The sequence below is a fragment of the Colletotrichum abscissum genome (genome assembly GCF_030869225.1).
Source record: "Colletotrichum abscissum strain IMI 504890 chromosome Unknown Scaffold_47.1, whole genome shotgun sequence".
In the NCBI taxonomy this organism is placed as follows: Eukaryota; Fungi; Ascomycota; class Sordariomycetes; order Glomerellales; family Glomerellaceae; genus Colletotrichum; species Colletotrichum abscissum.
Genome location: NW_026850398.1, coordinates 193,204 through 211,400, shown reverse-complemented (window position 1 = coordinate 211,400; position 18,197 = coordinate 193,204). Strand labels below are relative to the sequence as shown.

The window sequence follows — 18,197 nt, the reverse complement described above, 5'->3', positions numbered from 1 at the left end:
GACTTCGTCTCATCTGTCGTTTCAACCCATGAGGAGTTCATCATCCGTGGAGACTTTGCTGGGTGGTGTAAGCATCACCTTGGGGGCGCCATTCAAATGGCCGAGTGTTGCAGAGCGTTTCGAGCCGACGGTATCCTGTTATCATCTATACATGTTAGTAGATTTTGACTATGGCATCACCAGACTGCATTGACACCGTACAGCTGTACGATACCGAGGTCCAAAGAGAAGAGCGTTGGTTGAGAAAATTGAACGCCGACCGCTGCACCTGCGGCGCAGCTGAATGTCTGCGTGATGTGGCCTCTGGACTAGAATCCCACGACTGCTAGAACAGGAAGTCTGCCCCGTCTCTCGTGTAGGTAGGTCGTTCGGATTGGCCAGTTCGCAACACGATTTGATGGTGGAAATCGGCGAGACTACTCAAGCGACGACCTTCTGTGTAGACGCAACTGCAGCCAATACCATCATTGCCGTTTCGTCTCGCGTAACGTTTTGATTGAAGATCGATGTGGCAATATTGAAAAAGGTATCAAGACGCCACCATCCACAGTATGTCGGCTAATACAGCTCTGTCCTTTTGCATCTCGAATGGACTATTCGGATGTTCCTGCCTGCAGAAGAAGAGGTGGTCCACACGAAATTTGTGATGATGGTGGGCAAATGCTAATTCGACAGTCCACATCGTGAGAATTGGCTCCGTCTGGCGCGGGTCAAGAAGCGCCCTTTCGTAATCTACAAGGTATCTGCTTCAGAACCCAAGAGCATTCGTCTTCAACCGGCACGCAAGGACGTGGGATGTGGGGCGACACTCTCGAAGTTGGCGCTCACAGTCTGACAAAGTCGACGCCAGGATTGGACTGCATGAAGCTACCTGAGGTAGGAAGCTCGTGCAACAGCTGGAGGGGGCCACTGAGATCAGCTGCAGCAACCGTACCGCAAATTCGTTGCCATCGGAGGTTGGGTCGTACTATGGCAATTGTGAACCGGGATACGACGACTCCAACAAAGAGAAACCCGCTCAGTCTGGAGCATCAGGGGTCTTGATTGCTTGGCGAGAGATTGCGATAAGCCCGGGGTGATTGACGAATAATACAACAACCGCGGTCGACGTCAGCTGAACTCGCCTCTCTCCTTGAATTCTTCCAGAAAACCTGCCTTTTTCTGCGAAGAAGCTAAGAAACGCCACTTGCAGCAGGGCAAGACGGGAGACGTCAGCTATCCGAGATGTTGATCGATGTAACTGCGAGGCGCAAGTTGGGGCCTGTTCCCGTTGGTGCTGATGGTGTTTGACTTTGAAGTGGGTGGGAAGAGGGATCGTGTGCACCGCTCGTGAGTCGTGAGGGGTATCGCGCAGAGGAGAGTTTCTGGCGAAGAGGAGAATGATAGCAGAACGTGCCAAGGAGCCAAGGACGAAGAAAATGCTGATAGCGAGAGTGGACGAGGATTAATCGCCGACGGTGGCTTTGTTCCAAGCAAATTCCAAGAGAAACCAAGGAAAGCCAAGAGAGTGGTGGTGCCGTTCTTATATAAAGCGGGTGTTATCCTCCTGCCTGAATGGGACGTTGAAGGTACGGCTGGACAACTTGCGCGCAACGAGATGATTCGACTGGCCCCGAGCGAGATCTGGGCACTGCTGACAAGGAGTCTCGAGGAGTGGGAGAGACAGGGTGTGAAGCAGGGGTCCAGCAACGGCCGCTAGAAGAAAAACCACCGAGAACGAGACCCTTCTGCGGCTTGCCTTCCATGAAGACGGCATTGGCCTGTCATACAATGTTTATTCCCCGCTCTTCACAGTCATTGCGATGCGAGGAAGGCCTCCCTACGTAGTAGATAAAGTAAGCTCGTGAGTGACTGGCAAAAGTTCCCGACATGGCGCCTAATTGAGGATTGCGAGGAGGATCGTATCATTAGCGTCGTCGGCGGACAAGTCTCGCATCGAGACGGAATCCCGACAAGTTGGTCGTGTTATCGCAAGCAGTGAATCTGGACGGAGAAGAGCAGTGTGAACATAGGTAGAGATGGATGCAGCTGGGAAAAGGCAACGGCTGTCACCAATCGGTACGTAGACTGCACCAGCCACATATGAACACTACGCCACAAAAAAGAGCCGGATCGGTTCGTAGGTGATCCGTGCTAGCGCCAATTTAACCTTAATTTCCCCCACACAGCCACACGTGACAATGCTCAGTGCCCATTTTGGGGGCTGCTTTTCGTCCCTTTTCCCTCTTCTTTCTCTATTGTGCTGTGAGTGCTCTCTTCCATCTCCTCCTAACCTACGGATATCGTTCCGGCTTATATGATTGTCCAAGAAAGACAAAAGTACCCGTCGGCCTTTTGTAAGGCTGGGCAGAAATGCATTTAGCTTATTTCAAGCATGCACCCTTTCGAGCTAACCACTTCTCTGCGTCTTGTGGCCGAATTCCTGCTCCAATTGAACATTGGGCTCCTTCCCGTCTCTCATATTTCGAACCTTGACACGCTCCTCTGGGAAACATCAGACTTGCCAAGGCCTCCCTATTTACAATGTTCAACATAAGGGGCAATTGGAGCGCGGTCAGGAAAGATAGCGCGACTGACTGGGCGTCTAGGTCAACCTACTCCTCTGCCTCTGCCAGGCAGACTGGGCCCATTAGAATGGACTCATCCTTTGCTATGATGACGGCATAGCAGGTTCTTACTCAACATCACCGCGACCTGTCGTCACAGACCCTCGATTTCTCATGTTGATGCCGGAGGCTGATCACGCCAAATGTAGTCTTTGGTACTCCTGCTTGCTGCAAGTCTCTGAAAAGAATCTATAATCGAACAACAAATTCCGCCCAAGTCACACTGAACACACTTTCACTCTCTGGTCACAAAGTACGAGAGCATGGTTAGACCCGTTACCTTCCCCGTGTGCACAGAACGTGGCAAGCAACAAGCGCGTACCACCAGCCTTGTCGTTAACCTACCAATTTTGACCCTCCCCCACGTATCCGACAGTACTGTGCAAGGATATCGTCCAAGACCCTGCTTCTTCTGCGACCACCCTTCCCTGTCCCTCTGTTCCATCAGAGGAACCAACGGTTGGGCTGTCGTCTGGCAACCCAAATGTTTCCCCTGCCTCCTGGTCTGGTGGCACCGCGCGCCGAGACTTTGTGGTCGCCGTCTTCGCGACTGGAAGTCAGTGGTCTGGCGGTACGGACCAATCCTCGTTCTCTTGCATATCTGCTGTCCACCCCATCTCATCGGTTCTCTGCCTGACCGAGAAGGTCGATCCTTTCGACCAGACAGCCAAGATGTTGCCCAGCCGGCCTAGACTGGGACTGCCTCCGAAAATCATCTTGGATACCTTGCCACCTGCCGACCTGTTCGCATCATCCAGATGTGGCAGCCCATCATGTGTGAGGTACCCGGTTGGCATCTGGGCGCCGACCATGTGGTACCGCTGATAAGCGACCTGGCCGTCTTCAGTCTCCTCGAAAATGTTTATTTATCGCTGCGTCCCACGCTGCCGGGTTTGGGTCTTGTGTCGTGGCCTCTTGCTCTACACCCAGGTCCAACTTCACAGCCGCCCAAAGCGTGATGGCGAACGACGAGAAGAACGACTCGCCGGTCTCTCCCATTGACATTGGGAGGGACCAGGGCGTCTTGACTGACGAGAAACTTGCTGCTGTAAGTTCTAATAGCAAGAAACAGTGCGGATTAAGTTGACCAACTTATGAAGGGCGCACATACCGAGGAGCTCCACCGTCTCAATTCCGAGGAAGAAGCCTTTGAATCGTGAGTTTCTCAACAAACGCCTTGATCATCCCCATAACTAGCTAGAGCTGACGAATTCTCAAGGCACCTCAATGTCACAGAAGACGATCTAATTGAGGCCAAGGCCGTTGCTGCCACCCTCTCCTTGGAGGGAGTGCGCAAGGTATGTCTAGATACGACCTAAATAGCACCAAGAAGTCGTTGACACAGGACACAGATGATGGAGACTGTCCTGAGAATCCATAACCGAGACCCGAACTTTCCTCACAGTGTTCTCATGAAAATCCACGAGTTCCTTGGTGAGTAAAGCACGCGCAACGATGGCGACATTCGGCGCCAGTGAGACTGACACAGCGGCAGACAACCAGGACGTCTTCGAGAGACCCGAGAAGCACGAGCAACTGATTTGGGAGATGAAGCTTGAGGCTGCTTTGATCACAAACAACAGCCCCTACGCCGAGGTGCGAGCCGTCGTTGACAACAAGGACGACCCTTCCCTTCCGTGTGGAACGATCCGAGCGTGGACCATTGGCGTCTTCTTCTCGGTCTTCCTGGCCTTCATCAACCAGGTAAGTTGCCGCTCCGCCAGTCCGCACCACAGTGCTAACGACAGAAACAGCTATTCAGTATCCGTCAGCCCCTCATCAGCATCGAATCCAACGTTGCCCAACTTCTCGCATTCCCCCTCGGTAAGGCATGGGAGAAGTTCATGCCGAACACTATCTTCAGCGTCTTCGGTTACAAGATCCCCCTCAACCCAGGCCGATTCAATAAGAAGGAGCACATGCTTATTGCCATTATGGCCAACACTGCCAAGAGTCTGCCGTACACCCAGTACATCGTGTGGACTCAAGTTTTGCCCCAGTACTTCAACCAGCCATACGCCAAGAGCTTTGCCTACCAGATCCTGATTGCGCTCTCTACAAACTTCATTGGCTACGGTCTCGCTGGTGAGTGATGCAACGGCGTACTTTTAAGGGATATTTTATGCTAACAGCAGAGCAGGCCTCACCCGTCGGTTCATCGTGTACCCTTCGTACTGCGTGTGGCCGGCGTCTCTCGTCACCATCGCCCTCAACTCGGCGCTCCACAACGAAAACAACATTGCGGTCCCGGGACCATTCAAGAGACTGTACTCGATGACTCGATACAAGTTCTTCCTGTGGTCCTTTGCCGCAATGTTTGTGTACTTCTGGTTCCCCAATTACATCTTTGAAGTCCTCACCTTCTTCAGCTGGATGACTTGGATCTCGCCCGACAACCACAACTTGGAGATTTTGACAGGTTTCCGCAATGGCTTGGGAATGTTCAACCCCTGGCCTACCTTTGACTGGAACGTCATGTGAGTGGACTCTTCTCGGCTCACCATGCACTACTCTTATCCAAATGAACTTCTCGCTGACTTGATTCCCTCGGCATAGGCTTTTCGATAGTGTCGATCCCTTGGTAAGTGCTATTTTGTACTCTCAAGACGTCTTACTCAGGACTTGGCTGATATTGAATAGATGGTCCCTGCCTTTTCCACTTTCAACCGTACCCTCGGCATGTGGCTGCTTGGATTCGTGATTATGGGTCTCTACTACACGAACGCCTGGAACACCGCGTACCTCCCAATCAACTCAAACCGTGTCTTTGACCATTTCGGAAACCTCTACAACGTCTCGCGCGCTCTCGATGACCGCGGCATGTATGACCACGAGAAGTACATGAACTACTCAGCTGCCTACCTCGCAGCCGCCAACACCTTGGTCTATGGCGCGTTCTTTGCCCTATACGCTGCTGCTGTCACCCACGTTGCGATTTTCCACCGCTACGAGATTGTGATGGGCTTCAAGAACATGTGGGCGAGCATCCGCCGCCAGAAGAAGACCGTTGCCGAGGGCGAGGACTCTGGCGAGTACAAGGATGTCCACAACCGTCTCATGGCTGCATACCCCGAAGGCAAGTGCTTCCCACGGCAACTAAATGCGGCAAACACTGACTATTTCTCTAGTTTCCGAGTGGTGGTACCTTGGCACGCTCATCGTCGCTGCGGGCTTCGGTTTTGCGGGTGTTGCGGCGTGGCCTACCTACACCACGCCAGGCGTTGTTCCCTACGGTATCTTCTTAGCTGTTATCTTCGTCATTCCTATCGGAATCATCAAGGCCATGACAGGTATTGAGGTTACCCTCAATGTTCTGGCTGAGTTCATCGGTGGTATGTGGGTCCAGGGCAATGCTCTGGCCATGAACTTCTTCAAGTCTTTCGGGTAAGTCCTAAAAGTCTCTCAATCCTTCTGATTACGCCTGATTCTAATAGCGTTTGATTAGTTACGTGACATGCGCCCATGCCGTCCACTTCGCCAACGACTTAAAGGTGGCTCACTACCTTAAGATCCCTCCCCGTCAGACCTTTGCCTGCCAGATGGTCGCCACTCTCATCTCCACGTTCGTCTGCACCGGTGTGATGAACTTCCAAATCAACATCCCCAACGTCTGCACTCCCGATGCGCCCATGCGTTTCTTCTGCCCAGGTCCCAACACCTTCTTCACCGCTGCCGTGCTCTGGGGTACCATTGGGCCCATCAAAGTCTTCGGTCACCAGGGACAGTACAACTACCTCCTGCTCGGATTCCCCTTGGGCATCATTCTGCCGGTCCTGTTCTACTACCTCATCAAGTTCTACCCCAAGAACCGCTACCTCCGCCAGTTCCACCCTGTTGCTCTCTTCTACGGAGGCATCAACTGGGCTCCGTACAGCTTCTCCTACGCCTGGCCCGCCGTCCCCATCGCCTGGCTGTCCTGGATCTACGTCCGAACCCGTTACTTGGCCTTCTGGTCCAAGTATAACTTTGTCCTGTCGGCCTCTTTCTCCGCCGGCATTGCACTTTCGGGCATTCTCATGCTCTTCACTGTGCAGTGGCTCGGCGCGGAAGTCAACTGGTGGGGCACCTCTCAGATCGGCGCCGGCTGCGAGGGTTCCGCATGTACTCTCAAGTCCCTGGCCGAGGGCGAACGCTTCTACCCTTGGTGGAACCCCTCCCAGGTTCCCGCCCCCTGAGCTGCTTCATCGCTGCTTGTCCCACTGGGCGTTTACTGCTTCTGTTGGGCACGCAATGATGTGAACCGCGGCGGGTCTTCCGTCAGATCAATCCTTTGATTCACATACATTCGTTGATTAACGTCTAATCATGACTAAGACAGATATGAGAGAGAAAGAGATGGATGGGGCTGTGGGCTGATATGTAGCGTTGAGCTGGTTTTTCTTGATATCCCCTTATGTTGAGCGCAGAGGATCGTCCCTCCTAGAATAACATAATATTACCAATTATCGTCGCAATACCTAGGCTCGTCTCTCACGCCGGTGCATTGAGCACAACTGACTGAATACTGCAAGTGACTGTGTCGCCGCTCACGCTTGCACTCGTGCCGGTGATGGTATAGTTGGTCGCGGAGTTGTAATTCTGCGGCAAGCTGGTGCACCAACTTGAGTCTGAACTGCCTGTGGAGGTCTGAAGGTTGTCAGTTGGGTTCCCTGATTGACGCTGGGATATAGTTGGACACACAATTACAACGTTGTCGAATGCTAGTGGACCAAAGTCCCATGAGACGTCGTACCTAAAGAACATTAGTCGACAATCCGTTGTTTGACATCGGGTGAAGCTCACAATTCAATGGCAAAGAGCACTTGATTGAAAGATTTATCGGCTAGAGTAGGCACCTCAAGTCAGTATTACTACACGGCATCCCCCATCATCCAATGGTGGCTTACCCAAAGCGAAGTCATTGGTAACAACCTGACCACCAGTTTGCCTCGTCACAGTGCTGGTCCACGCCGAATTGTCCGATTTCAGGGTGTTTTGGAACGAAATCGTCTCCCCGCCGTACGTGTTGAAGCCTCCGCCCCAAGGGAGACTCGGGTTGGAGCAGCACCACCCGGAGCCGAGCCACCATGTTCCGCTGCGGCCGTCGAGTACGTTTTGGTATACGCCGCTGTTATCGGTCGGTTGCAAGCCTGGCCAGAGGTAGTAAACGCCGGCGCGCGGTAGTGACGGGATCACCATCTCGCCCGAGAGAGAGGTGAACTTCTGACCTGAAGCGGGGTAGTAACGGAGGAAATACCAGGTCACCGCCGATACTGGATTGGCCAGAAAGAGTAGAGGGAGGACGAAAATTGCGCGACGCATTTTGGCGGTGTATTGATGTTGGGTTAGATCTCTCAAGCCGAGGATGAAAGCCGCAATGTCCTCTACCCACTGAGACGAGACGAAGTGATGTATCCAGATGCTGTACTTACCTTGGCCTTTTATGCCTAATGATTACGAACTTATCTTGACATCTTCTGCAACCAGTCTCACAGAAAATCGGGACGGTGCCATGGGCGGTTGCAACGGTCGTGCCCCATAATCCATTTCAGGAAGTTGAACAAATCTCGACCAGGATCAGCTACTCTTCATCCATCTGAAGTCACCCTACTTTATCAGTGATGTTCGAACGGAATCTGCCCCGCCAGTTCATTGATCCCAGGATGCAACGTGTGAATGCATCCTGACCCAAATTCAGAACCTCGTCTGCCTTCTGCCGTGCGGCAGTTGTCAACTCCCCTGCATCTCGCGATAAGAAGGCTGCATGGGATAAATCCCCAGGCGGACTTTCATTGGGACGCTTAAGACTTGACGATGACAAGGGTCCATCTTTGGAACGGGATGGAATGAAGCTTAGATTCATTTAGGTAGAAGATAGTGTTTAACGAACCAGTCGTGTCTCATTTACACCGTATGCCCAAACAAAAGGAAAAGTCGTAGCAGGATATGACATAATGGCATCATGGTCCCTGCGTCTGCTTATGATTTCCACTTCACATAAGGTGCGCCTTAGTGCCACCGCCGAATCGCCGAGTCGCTACCTTTCGTCCGCATCGCTGGCAGCTGTGAACGACGTCCTTGAAAGGCCTCATGGCATACGGAGCGAATACGCCAACACCAGTGGTGAAAAACAGCATGACGGCCATCCAGCTACAGAAATAAAAGTATCAGTCAAAAGTTTCGAGTAATTATGAGATACACGGCATGGGGACGACGTACTGCGCTCCTTTGCCAATGGTATGGTCCGTTGTAGTGGGAGTGACGCCCTTGCAAGCAGGGCACTCGATCAAGGCAGGCCATCTCTCAACGAGGGCAACAGGCACGACGTTTGCCCGGGAGCCTTCACCAAGAGATTCGCCATGGTTGCAGTGGACAACGTGACAGTATTTGACATTAGGTCCGGCGATATCATGGCTGCCGATGGCAGTTGACGCGGGGGTATGCATTGGTTGGTATTGAGGAACTGGAGATCGGATACTGAAATCTTCGGGAGCGTTCGACATCGTTTCTAATGGTCCCAATTAGCCTAAGTCGTGGAAACTGCCTAGAGATGATATATCTTACCAAATTCACTCTTGCTCATGCCTGGAATTGCAACTAAAACGAGTATTGTATTCGGTTGAGATTGGATGAGATAACTGATGAGGAGTTATAGTCAAGGGCCCGGGAAAAGGCATTCATATAGACATGGAACACACACTCGAATAACATGGAACCCAACCAACGGATAGCAACCCCGTTGACCAATAATCACGGCAGCTGTGGGATAGTTCCTTTGATGAAACACGGAACCTGCCATCTGTAGTCTACCAGACGTCAGTTGCATATCGCCGAATGCATCGCTGTAAGTCATTGTTAAGGCTCTACCAGCCATGTTGTCCGTCATTATCAATAGGAACCAATTACATCGTGGCAGAGACACTGTTGGCCAGCAAAATAGACCTGTGCCAAAAAAGTTGCCTCATTCGTTACTATGAGCCCGTTCCCCGTTTTGGCAGTCGAATCCTTCGGGGAAATGTAGCGCTCTAAATGCTGCTGCCTGGCCGTCTCAAAATAGCACCCAGAGCTCGTGTTCCCTCCCTGCCGATCGCCGAATCCGTCTTCAGTTCCACAGCCATACAGGAACTATGATTTAGTGGATTGAACCGGCTTGGATATCAATGAGGATTCAGAATTCCTGGGATATGGCTCTCCGCACTTCAAAAACCCTGGTTGGAGATGCTTTTGAGGGTCTGTGGTCCGTGGCCATGAGGCCTCGTGACTAGGCATTGTCTAACAAAGTGGACCCTGACGTACTCAAGGAAGTACAGAGACGTACAAGCAGTGTTTTGGGTAAGAACATTGTTTTTAAATGCTATATGAAAGGGGTTCGACGAGACACAGTTTCTGACAGTGGATGGAGGTAGCCTTGTCAGACTTGAAAGAGGCTAGCCGCTGGTATGAGAATCAAAGTCAGAGTGACAGACCTAGCTCTATACTTTATCGATCCATTTCTTTGTTGATGGGGAGAGCTGACGCGGCCTCTAACGGTCTGCCATGGCTCGTGGCCTCGGGCCCGAGGATGCAGGCTGTGTTTTGGGTCTAGCCTAAAGCCATACACATGCTGCCAAGACGTATTTCTTCCTCGTGTCAGTCGTGCATGGGAGTGGAACGCTCCTGATGCCGTGGAGATTGATTTGAAATTACAAACTGGAGCCAATGAAGTAAGTTGAAGACTGTGAAGCAAAAAAAAAAAAAAAACGTGATATCATTTTTGTAAGCTGGACCTCTCCCCGAGTCCAGCTCAATTCATATAGAACATGAATCTGTCAGGGCGTCATGTGTATCTCGTTGTCCACAGCTTGTCAGTCAACATGGTATCATCGATCATTGGAGTGAGAGTGTGGCGAAATATCTGTGACGAGATGAAGAGGTAAGAGAATAGCAATCAAGATGATTGAGTATCCCTGCTTGTCCATGTGTCTTCCCCCTCAGATCAATTCATTGCTGAGAACAGCACGAACTCAATTGAATGCTAAAGCAAGGTGTAATGATTCGGAACTTTGTACATTCGTTGAAGAAATTGTATCGGAAAATGTAATTGGAATGAAAGTAATATCGTACAGCACATCGGCCCTTTGACCTAGAGAGGTCCGTCACCGTCCTGCAAAACGTCGTTCCACCACTCGTCATGACCCTCAGACTTACACAGACTGTCCCAGTCTGCTTCTGCCAACCCTTGTTCTTTGAGATCCTGTTTCTTGAAGATGCGGGGCTTCCTCTTCCGAGCATCTGATGCCGGTGTTGTGTAAACCAAGTCTTCCACTCCATTGCGACCCGGAACTCTGAGCAGCGGCTCCAGGGCCTCTCGTGGTTTTGAGTGCAGCTTTAATAAACTTCGGAGATAAGGAAAGAACCAGCTGTTCTTCCACCAATCGCGCAGTCTCTGGCCTTTTAAGCCATTACGATGGGCATTATGGTGTACCACAACTGGCACTGAAGTACTCCAGAAATCGGTGTAAAGCGGAAGATCTTGCCATCCCATATTCTTGTCAATGGCAGTCTCTTGGATAGGACTGCGTAAACCAAGCATGTCTCCTGGGATGCCAGCTACCCTTGGTGGATCAATGCCTCTATCGGCCGCGGCTTGTCGGAGTCCAGGACCATCTGACGACGCAATGTATAGCCCATCATCTTCTTCGAAAACGGTAGGGGTGAAAAGGTCTTGGATATAGTCTAGACCGACACTGAAGTCATTTTGCTGAAGTTCCTGAGCAGACTTTTCAAGCTGATCAGCTTGGAGTTTCACCCATTCATCGTGGTTTTGTCGCTTAGAAGTCCGCCAAATCTCTTGCTCGCCGAAGATCTCCGCAAAAATACCTTGGTCGCTGAATATACCTGCACCGGCAGACTGTTTTTCATCGACTTTCTCTTGGGCACGACGGAACATACGCTTCATATCTCCGACGGGGCCCATAAGACTGCCGCTGTTGACATACCGTGGGCGGAGGTCGTGCATTTGCTTAGGATCTTCGTCCGTATGGGGCCCGTACATGTCCTCCCGTGCACTAGACTCGGGAAGATCGTCGCAGTGGGGGTCAGAGCCAAGACTAGCATCGGGCCAGCATTTCTTCTGGGTCGAGATAATGATAGTCTGCCGCGGTATGAGATTGTTTCCTGAGTTTGACGAGAACCGAGAAGGGCATCCTATCCACTCCTTTCGAATGCGTTCGTCTGCAGCGTAATTCTGCGCCATATATCGTCGAATGAGGACGGATGGCGGCAGCTGAAACCAGACATCGTAGGCGTCGACGAGGAGAATGAGGTCATCTGGTCCAAGGCGTTCATCGTCTGGGGCTTCTTCAGAAGTGATTGAATCAAGAAACTCGAGGGTGCCATCGATCTTGCCAAGATGAGAGCCTCCGAACCATCCAGGAGACTTTTGAAAGTCGCGGCCCCAGTTCACAATGACCGAGCTGGGATAGCCGGATGCAACACCCGACATGAGCATCTTGCACAATCCTGGAGATGGACCATCGGCCGGCACGATGATTCTGAGACGTCGCTGACCACCTTTCTCCACAGGCGGCAACGATGATAGTGCGTCTCTGGTCGAATCGGGTATGTATTGTGTGATATCTGTGTGACTCTGTATGTGTCAGGGCTTGCGCTGTCACCTGGCGAGGCAGAGGGATACTAACAACGGCAAATAGTAGTCCAGAGAAAAGGATGACAGGAACAATAAGCTTTATCAAAGCCTTAGGGGACGTCCTATGGAGTCTATGTGAGGAGCTTTGCTTATCACATGACCTGGGGGATCGTAATGCTTCAGCATCAATCTCGGCGTTGAGCTTTCTGTAGGTCTGGTTGCGCGGCGTCCTCGTCCACGCCATGATGCCAGATGCTACATCCGTGAGGACCGACATTTCGGGATACTTGCTGAGTAAAGAATGTTAGGAATGATCGAAAGTTCAGGCAAGTGTAAAGAGAGTGTGTAAAGAGTCCAAGCTAATAAGAACGCAACTGGACTAAACGCTTGATGGGGAGAAATGAAGAAGAGGGGCCTCTTTATCGAACCAGTCAACCCGGGTTGCGATCAGTCTGATATGATATTGATATAGTACGCATGCAAGACATCAGGCAAAGTGAAATTTATCTCATTCACAGATACTCCTTGCTGAATTGCTTGCTCCCTAGGAAGCTGAGGTGATGTGGCGTTTGCCCTGCGATTAGGCTTAAAACAAGTCAAGCCGAGGCGGCAAGAAGCCGAAATTGTGTGGCCGATCCGCCTCCTCATAGGAGAAAATCGTGTGCCAAGGGGCTCTGGCTCGCCTTGGAAAGAATTTTTGTATGATATTGAAGAAATGATGGGCCGTCGACGATAAGGCACGCCGCACAGTGACCGGAAGAGGCCCTTACACCCCGACCTTGGGATGCTGTGGCGGCTGACGGCAGCCCGCAACTTGGCAGAGACACTTGGCTTTTGGGTTATCTAAGAGATTAAGACGGCTTGGTCAACTTGTTTTTCATGCTATCTTAATGATTGTTGCAAATTATGCAGTGATACATGATCATAAAATGCATTGTCTAATAGAAAGCTACTGAGAGCTTTACGTCGCAAGTTTCGCAAGAAGCGCAACTCGAGGGCAAAATGCGAATATGTACTGATTAGAAGTCAACTGAGGTTCAACATCAGGCTCGTTACCCGGGCACACACTTAAGAAAGTCTGCGGCGCAGGACGTATATAAAATAACAGCCACATCTTGGCCTCAATTCCCATCTAAGATTCCGGACCCTTACCTGATGGAACGCCGGTAGACTAGCTCAGCTCAAATCCTGATGGTTGTGCGACAGTGTCTCGGCATCTCTTAGGCACCTTTCATTTTCCGAAGCGAGCACGTATAGCTCCGGATAATTCCCATTGTTCAATGTGGTAAACTCGTGCAGCATGGGTCTGCCTCTGTCTGCTGGGCGAAATCTACCAATCTCAAGACCAGTTGGCCGTCGGGTCATTACCAGCCTGGCCTTGACCGAACCCAAAACCGTACGTCTCCGGTTGTAAAGGTTGAGATCCGAGTGGGCTACCAGGCTTGCCACTCTCAAAGGGAGTACCAAGAAGTTGCGCAAGCCTCATTGTGAGATTCTGGTCTCGGTTGGGCAAGTTTCCCATCAGTCCTTGGACGAGATACATCGGATGTGTTGCCGTGCCGAGCAAAGATTGCAAAACCTGAGTATCAAAAGAAAAGAAACGTTAGTCTGTGGTCGTGGCTTCAAAGCTCGCACTTCAGATCATGTCTCACCTGTGCATCTTCACCGAGACTAAAACCCGGGATGAGTGGCACACCACCGCCGTTGTTGCCGACCAAATTCTGGGCGCGCATTATATTCTGGGCATCATCGACGGCATATTGCGCTGTCCGTTGCATCATGGCGCACGCCGTCAGGACACGCTTCAAGTCGCAACCTTCAGATTTTTCGAACTTTTGAAGGAAATGGGCGAAATTCCTTGTTGCTGCTAAGTCCCCTCGAGCACGAGCAGAGCCTGGAGTCTCGAGCACATCCGTCAAAAGAGTAATGCTTGCGCAAAGGGGGTAACACAAGATTCGCCTGCAAATGTGAGTCGAGTGTCTCAGACCAAGGGTGACAGCTTCGTGCGCGGAGACTTACCATAGGTCTGCATATTGCGGCGTTGAAATGGTCCTAAATAATCCCAAGGTCGCGTGCGCCGCCATGCGGCATCGCTTCTGCGAAAAGGACAGCTGAATGTAGGGCATTTCGAAACCAGCGGGCGTTCCCATGAGGACAGCTACAGTCGAGTATTGGTCATGCCGTCTAGCCGCCCAGTGGACCATCATTGTGCACCTATAGAATGCCAACTGCAGGTTGAGGATATCTGGTGCAATGTCTGACCCCAATGCAGGGGCTTCATATGATGGCTGGAGGTTTGCGGGCATACTTGATCTCCACTCTTCAAGGAGAGCATCTAAATCAATGATGGCCTTAACCAGATCGGCGTCGGTAAGGCGGAGTCCTTTCGCCGTGTACAATCGTCTTCGGATTGAAGACTCTACCATCGCAAGCTTCGCTCTGAGGTTCAATATGTCAACACCTTCTCCCCAACCGCTGGGCAGTTCAGTCTCAATGTCGTCATCGTCTTGTATCGAATCCAGGCCATGGTTGAGACCCGTTTCTTTATCCAGTATGTAGGCCGCCCAGAACACCCGACTCCGTGCTTCAACATCCTGAGCACACATGGACATCATTGTACAAGGCTGCCGATGTAGTCCGATGTTTTGAGACAGTCTCACTGCCGCAGAAGATAGCAGAGTCGCAGTTCTGGTACATGTAGTTCCTTGCATGAAAACCGCCATGGCGACAATGGCCTGTACAGAGAGCAAGTCGCCACCCTTCACCATCAGCTCTGTCAGGACAGAAAATGCATTTTTGAAGAAAGGCCAGGCAAGTTGACAAACTTCTTGGAACGCGCTGTTGATGGTTTTCCACCGCGTCCCTACAGAGATGACGGCGTTCATGTATGCCCATCCCGACGTACTATTGAAAGTGTCATCCGCTTCCGGTAATGTTTCGAAATGACGCACGAAGTAATGAAAGTTCAAAAGCGGGTAATTGCTGATGACGTCGTCGTAGAGAGGCATCAAAATAGTGATGGCTTCCTCCCTTTCGAGTCGAGGAGTGAAGACTTGTCTGTTGAATGTAGAGCAGTAAGAGGCGGAATTGACCTCTCTCATACGGCTTGCAATTACGGCAAAAACTGGCATCTTCCCCGAAAGTTGTGTCGGCGGTTCGGGGATCTCTCGAGGCTGAGGGACGGGTGTCTGACTGCTTCTTGAATTAGGCGCCGACAATACCGCTTCATCACCCATGGGGTGATCTGACGGAACATGACTGGCTGCAGCTTGCGGCGCATCAAGTCGGTGGTTCGTTATCGGGACTGTGCTGTTTGGTATGGCCGGGCCTGCAAACACGGAGACGGAGGCGGCATCAGTTTCTGACGGCGATATTCTTGTCGGCGGTGCTCCTGGTCTTGGAAGCCCAGCTTGATTGAGCACGGCTTCCATTTTGGATAGTCGTTCCTCTAAAGCTTGGATGTACATTTTGCTTTAATATTCAAGTCAATTTCAATATTCAATTGAGAAAGGCAAGAGTCATGTAAGTGTGCAGGCTACGAGATGATCGTACCTTCGACCAGGTCCACGGCGCCTCTGTACTTGCTGGTACACGCACTCCTGACTGCGATTGACGCAAGGTGTACATGATGGAGTCTTTCCATCGCATTTGATCTTCTTCGATTGGCATCGGAGACAGGCCTTTGTTTCCACGTGTAAGTGTCTGTCGTTGAACGTCCTTACTTCTCAGGGTCTCACAAACCTTCGCAATGCGAGAAGCTTTGTCTTGGGTCCGTCCGCTCTGGACGGACTCAGTATCCATAGCGTCCATGGCAAAGCATGTATGTTGGTGTGCCACGCCGGTGCGCGGGGGTGTGGGGATACCGGACCGCCAACACCCCGGACGGTTCAGTTGAGAATCGGACGGCTGTTTCGGGAATGAGTCCGGACTGAGCGACCCACTCGGCCAGGCGGCGCGTTACGATATGCTAACGACACCTCGGCTCCGAATAGCAGCCGGCAGTCCGCAAAAGAGAAGTAGATTGAGAATCCGACTAAGGCTCCAGGATCGAATCGGACAAAATGCAGGAAAACTTTCACAGTAGATGAGAGAGGAAGAGGAAGTAGTTTCATGATTGGCCCGGTCACGTAATTTCCGGAAGTAAAATGCATCCGTGCTAAAGGGTTAGGTAAGGAGGCTGCTCAGGTCCGACTCAGTTAAACCGCCGCAAAGGGAACTTTCCGCAAGTAATCTATGCCGTATGGGGACACAACCGCTTTGGGCACTCTGGAGTCTGCACACTAGACTTATGGATCCTTCAATGGCTCCACGGAAGCAAATTGTTACCGGGATATCTGGATGGGATTCAGTACGGGGTACGAAGTACGAATATTTAATTCCACCACGTCCACGATAAGTTAACAGCTGTGTCGATTGAATCCGCCTTTACGAATACAAAGTCCGAAAACCTTGTTTGCTTCCGCCGCCAGGATAATGAGGGGATATGGATAGGGGTACACCACTACAAACTCCGCTAACTACTAGCGGGGTATTGATGGGACTGCAATTGTGTGCTCGTAGAATAAATGATGGACCTCTATAAGAGCCAGTGCCACCACGGCCATGGTTATTATCGTAGAGCTAATAATTAGACAGCAACTCTACCTTTACTCACTCGCATGATTACTGTGAAAACTTTCATCTAGTCTTGCATTCCGAAAGCACCACACGCAAAATGGCAGTCATTGCAGTTGCCGGAGGCACCGGAAACGTGGGCCGAACTTTGGTCGAGGCAATCGTGGCCACTGGCAAGCATGAGGTCAAAATTCTCGCAAGAAAGGTAGGGCACAATGCTAAGGAATCGTCATTCTACTAGAATTGGTACTAATTTATTTCTTTAGGCAAACCCCGAGTTGGAAAAGAAACTCGGAGCTTCGATCGTCGTAGTTGACTACGCCGATGTAGGAGCCACTACCAAGATTTTGGAGGAGCACAATATCCATACGGTCATTTCAGCTATCAACATGATGCCGCCACCAGGAGAGACTCCCCTTGAGTTTGAGCTAATTCGCGCCGCCGACGTATCAGCATCGACCAAGAGAATGATTTCTAGCGGATGGGGCGTCCCTCACAACGAGAGGTTAGTTTAGATCGAACGCGGATGATATCCAGAGTTTCAGAATTGCACCCTGATACTAACTATCAATGAAGTCAAGGCAGCCAACTGGGTTCTGTGCCCAACAAACTTCGCGCCGCCGCTCTCTTGAAAGAGACCAAGGATCTCGAGTACACCGTCGTCCACAACGGCTTCTTCCTTGACTACTGGGCGACACCCATTGTTCCCTCGTATATGAGCCCTTTTACACTCTTTATCGATATTCCAGGCAATGCCGCAGCTATCCCGGGCTCGGGAAACACGCCTTCAGCCTTCACTCACACCAAAGATGTGGGGAAGTTTGTAGCGGCTGCACTGGACTTGGACAAGTGGGAGCCTGACACTTTCATCGTTGGCGACAAGGTTACTTTCAACCAGTTTGTTCAGCTTGCGGAAGCTGCCAAAGGTACTTTCATATTGGATGCACAACTCAAGGAGGCACGGTCCCAGGCTAACTGACGATACAAAAAGGCACCAAATTCAACGTTGCGTATGACAGCGTTGAGAAACTCAAGACTGGCCAGACGACAGAACTTCCCAGCCAAGTGCCCGCATATCAATTCTTTCCCAAAGAAGCATACCAGGGCATGGCCTCGGTATTCGGTCTCTGGTTTGAAAATGGAAGCTTCGATATCCCCCCGGCTGGAAAGAGAACACTTAACCAGATCTTCCCTGACATTAAGGCTTGGACTGTGAAGGAAATCCTGGAAACTGCTTGGAAGGCTTGAACTTGCAAAGAGTCGCGGTGCGATGTCAGGGAACGGGGATCTGCAAGTTCGAAACTCAAATGAATTTGTGCATATTCATGGAGGTTCAAAAGCTAGAAGCTCAACATGTGTCTCTCTTTGAA

At 51.1% G+C, this 18,197-nt stretch overlaps 6 protein-coding genes across 6 annotated transcripts; 2 read left to right on the top strand and 4 right to left on the bottom strand.

Annotated features, from left to right (window-relative positions):
- Window positions 1-3,564: 3,564 nt before the first annotated feature.
- CABS01_13719 (OPT oligopeptide transporter) lies at window positions 3,565-6,781 on the top strand (the record flags this gene model as incomplete). The annotated part of the gene is made up of 11 exons (XM_060547061.1): window positions 3,565-3,654; window positions 3,707-3,762; window positions 3,826-3,904; window positions 3,959-4,040; window positions 4,102-4,310; window positions 4,361-4,691; window positions 4,747-5,083; window positions 5,163-5,187; window positions 5,247-5,658; window positions 5,735-5,990; window positions 6,052-6,781. The coding sequence occupies 11 exons, from the start codon at window positions 3,565-3,567 to the stop codon at window positions 6,779-6,781; spliced, it is 2,607 nt and encodes an 868-aa protein (XP_060394651.1).
- Window positions 6,782-7,076: 295 nt separating this feature from the next.
- On the bottom strand, window positions 7,077-7,907 carry CABS01_13718 (uncharacterized protein; the record flags this gene model as incomplete). Its single annotated transcript, XM_060547060.1, has 4 exons — window positions 7,077-7,232; window positions 7,293-7,338; window positions 7,389-7,428; window positions 7,493-7,907. 4 exons carry the CDS (start codon window positions 7,905-7,907, stop codon window positions 7,077-7,079), a joined length of 657 nt encoding a protein of 218 aa, XP_060394650.1.
- A 671-nt stretch (window positions 7,908-8,578) lies between these two features.
- On the bottom strand, window positions 8,579-9,088 carry CABS01_13717 (uncharacterized protein; the record flags this gene model as incomplete). The annotated part of the gene is made up of 2 exons (XM_060547059.1): window positions 8,579-8,735; window positions 8,805-9,088. The coding sequence occupies 2 exons, from the start codon at window positions 9,086-9,088 to the stop codon at window positions 8,579-8,581; spliced, it is 441 nt and encodes a 146-aa protein (XP_060394649.1).
- Window positions 9,089-10,707: 1,619 nt separating this feature from the next.
- Window positions 10,708-12,490, bottom strand: CABS01_13716 (uncharacterized protein; the record flags this gene model as incomplete). Its single annotated transcript, XM_060547058.1, has 2 exons — window positions 10,708-12,213; window positions 12,266-12,490. The coding sequence occupies 2 exons, from the start codon at window positions 12,488-12,490 to the stop codon at window positions 10,708-10,710; spliced, it is 1,731 nt and encodes a 576-aa protein (XP_060394648.1).
- A 1,062-nt stretch (window positions 12,491-13,552) lies between these two features.
- Window positions 13,553-15,644, bottom strand: CABS01_13715 (uncharacterized protein; the record flags this gene model as incomplete). Its single annotated transcript, XM_060547057.1, has 3 exons — window positions 13,553-13,792; window positions 13,866-14,172; window positions 14,233-15,644. The coding sequence occupies 3 exons, from the start codon at window positions 15,642-15,644 to the stop codon at window positions 13,553-13,555; spliced, it is 1,959 nt and encodes a 652-aa protein (XP_060394647.1).
- Window positions 15,645-16,927: 1,283 nt separating this feature from the next.
- On the top strand, window positions 16,928-18,075 carry CABS01_13714 (uncharacterized protein; the record flags this gene model as incomplete). Its single annotated transcript, XM_060547056.1, has 4 exons — window positions 16,928-17,032; window positions 17,094-17,332; window positions 17,404-17,753; window positions 17,819-18,075. 4 exons carry the CDS (start codon window positions 16,928-16,930, stop codon window positions 18,073-18,075), a joined length of 951 nt encoding a protein of 316 aa, XP_060394646.1.
- Window positions 18,076-18,197: the final 122 nt, after the last annotated feature.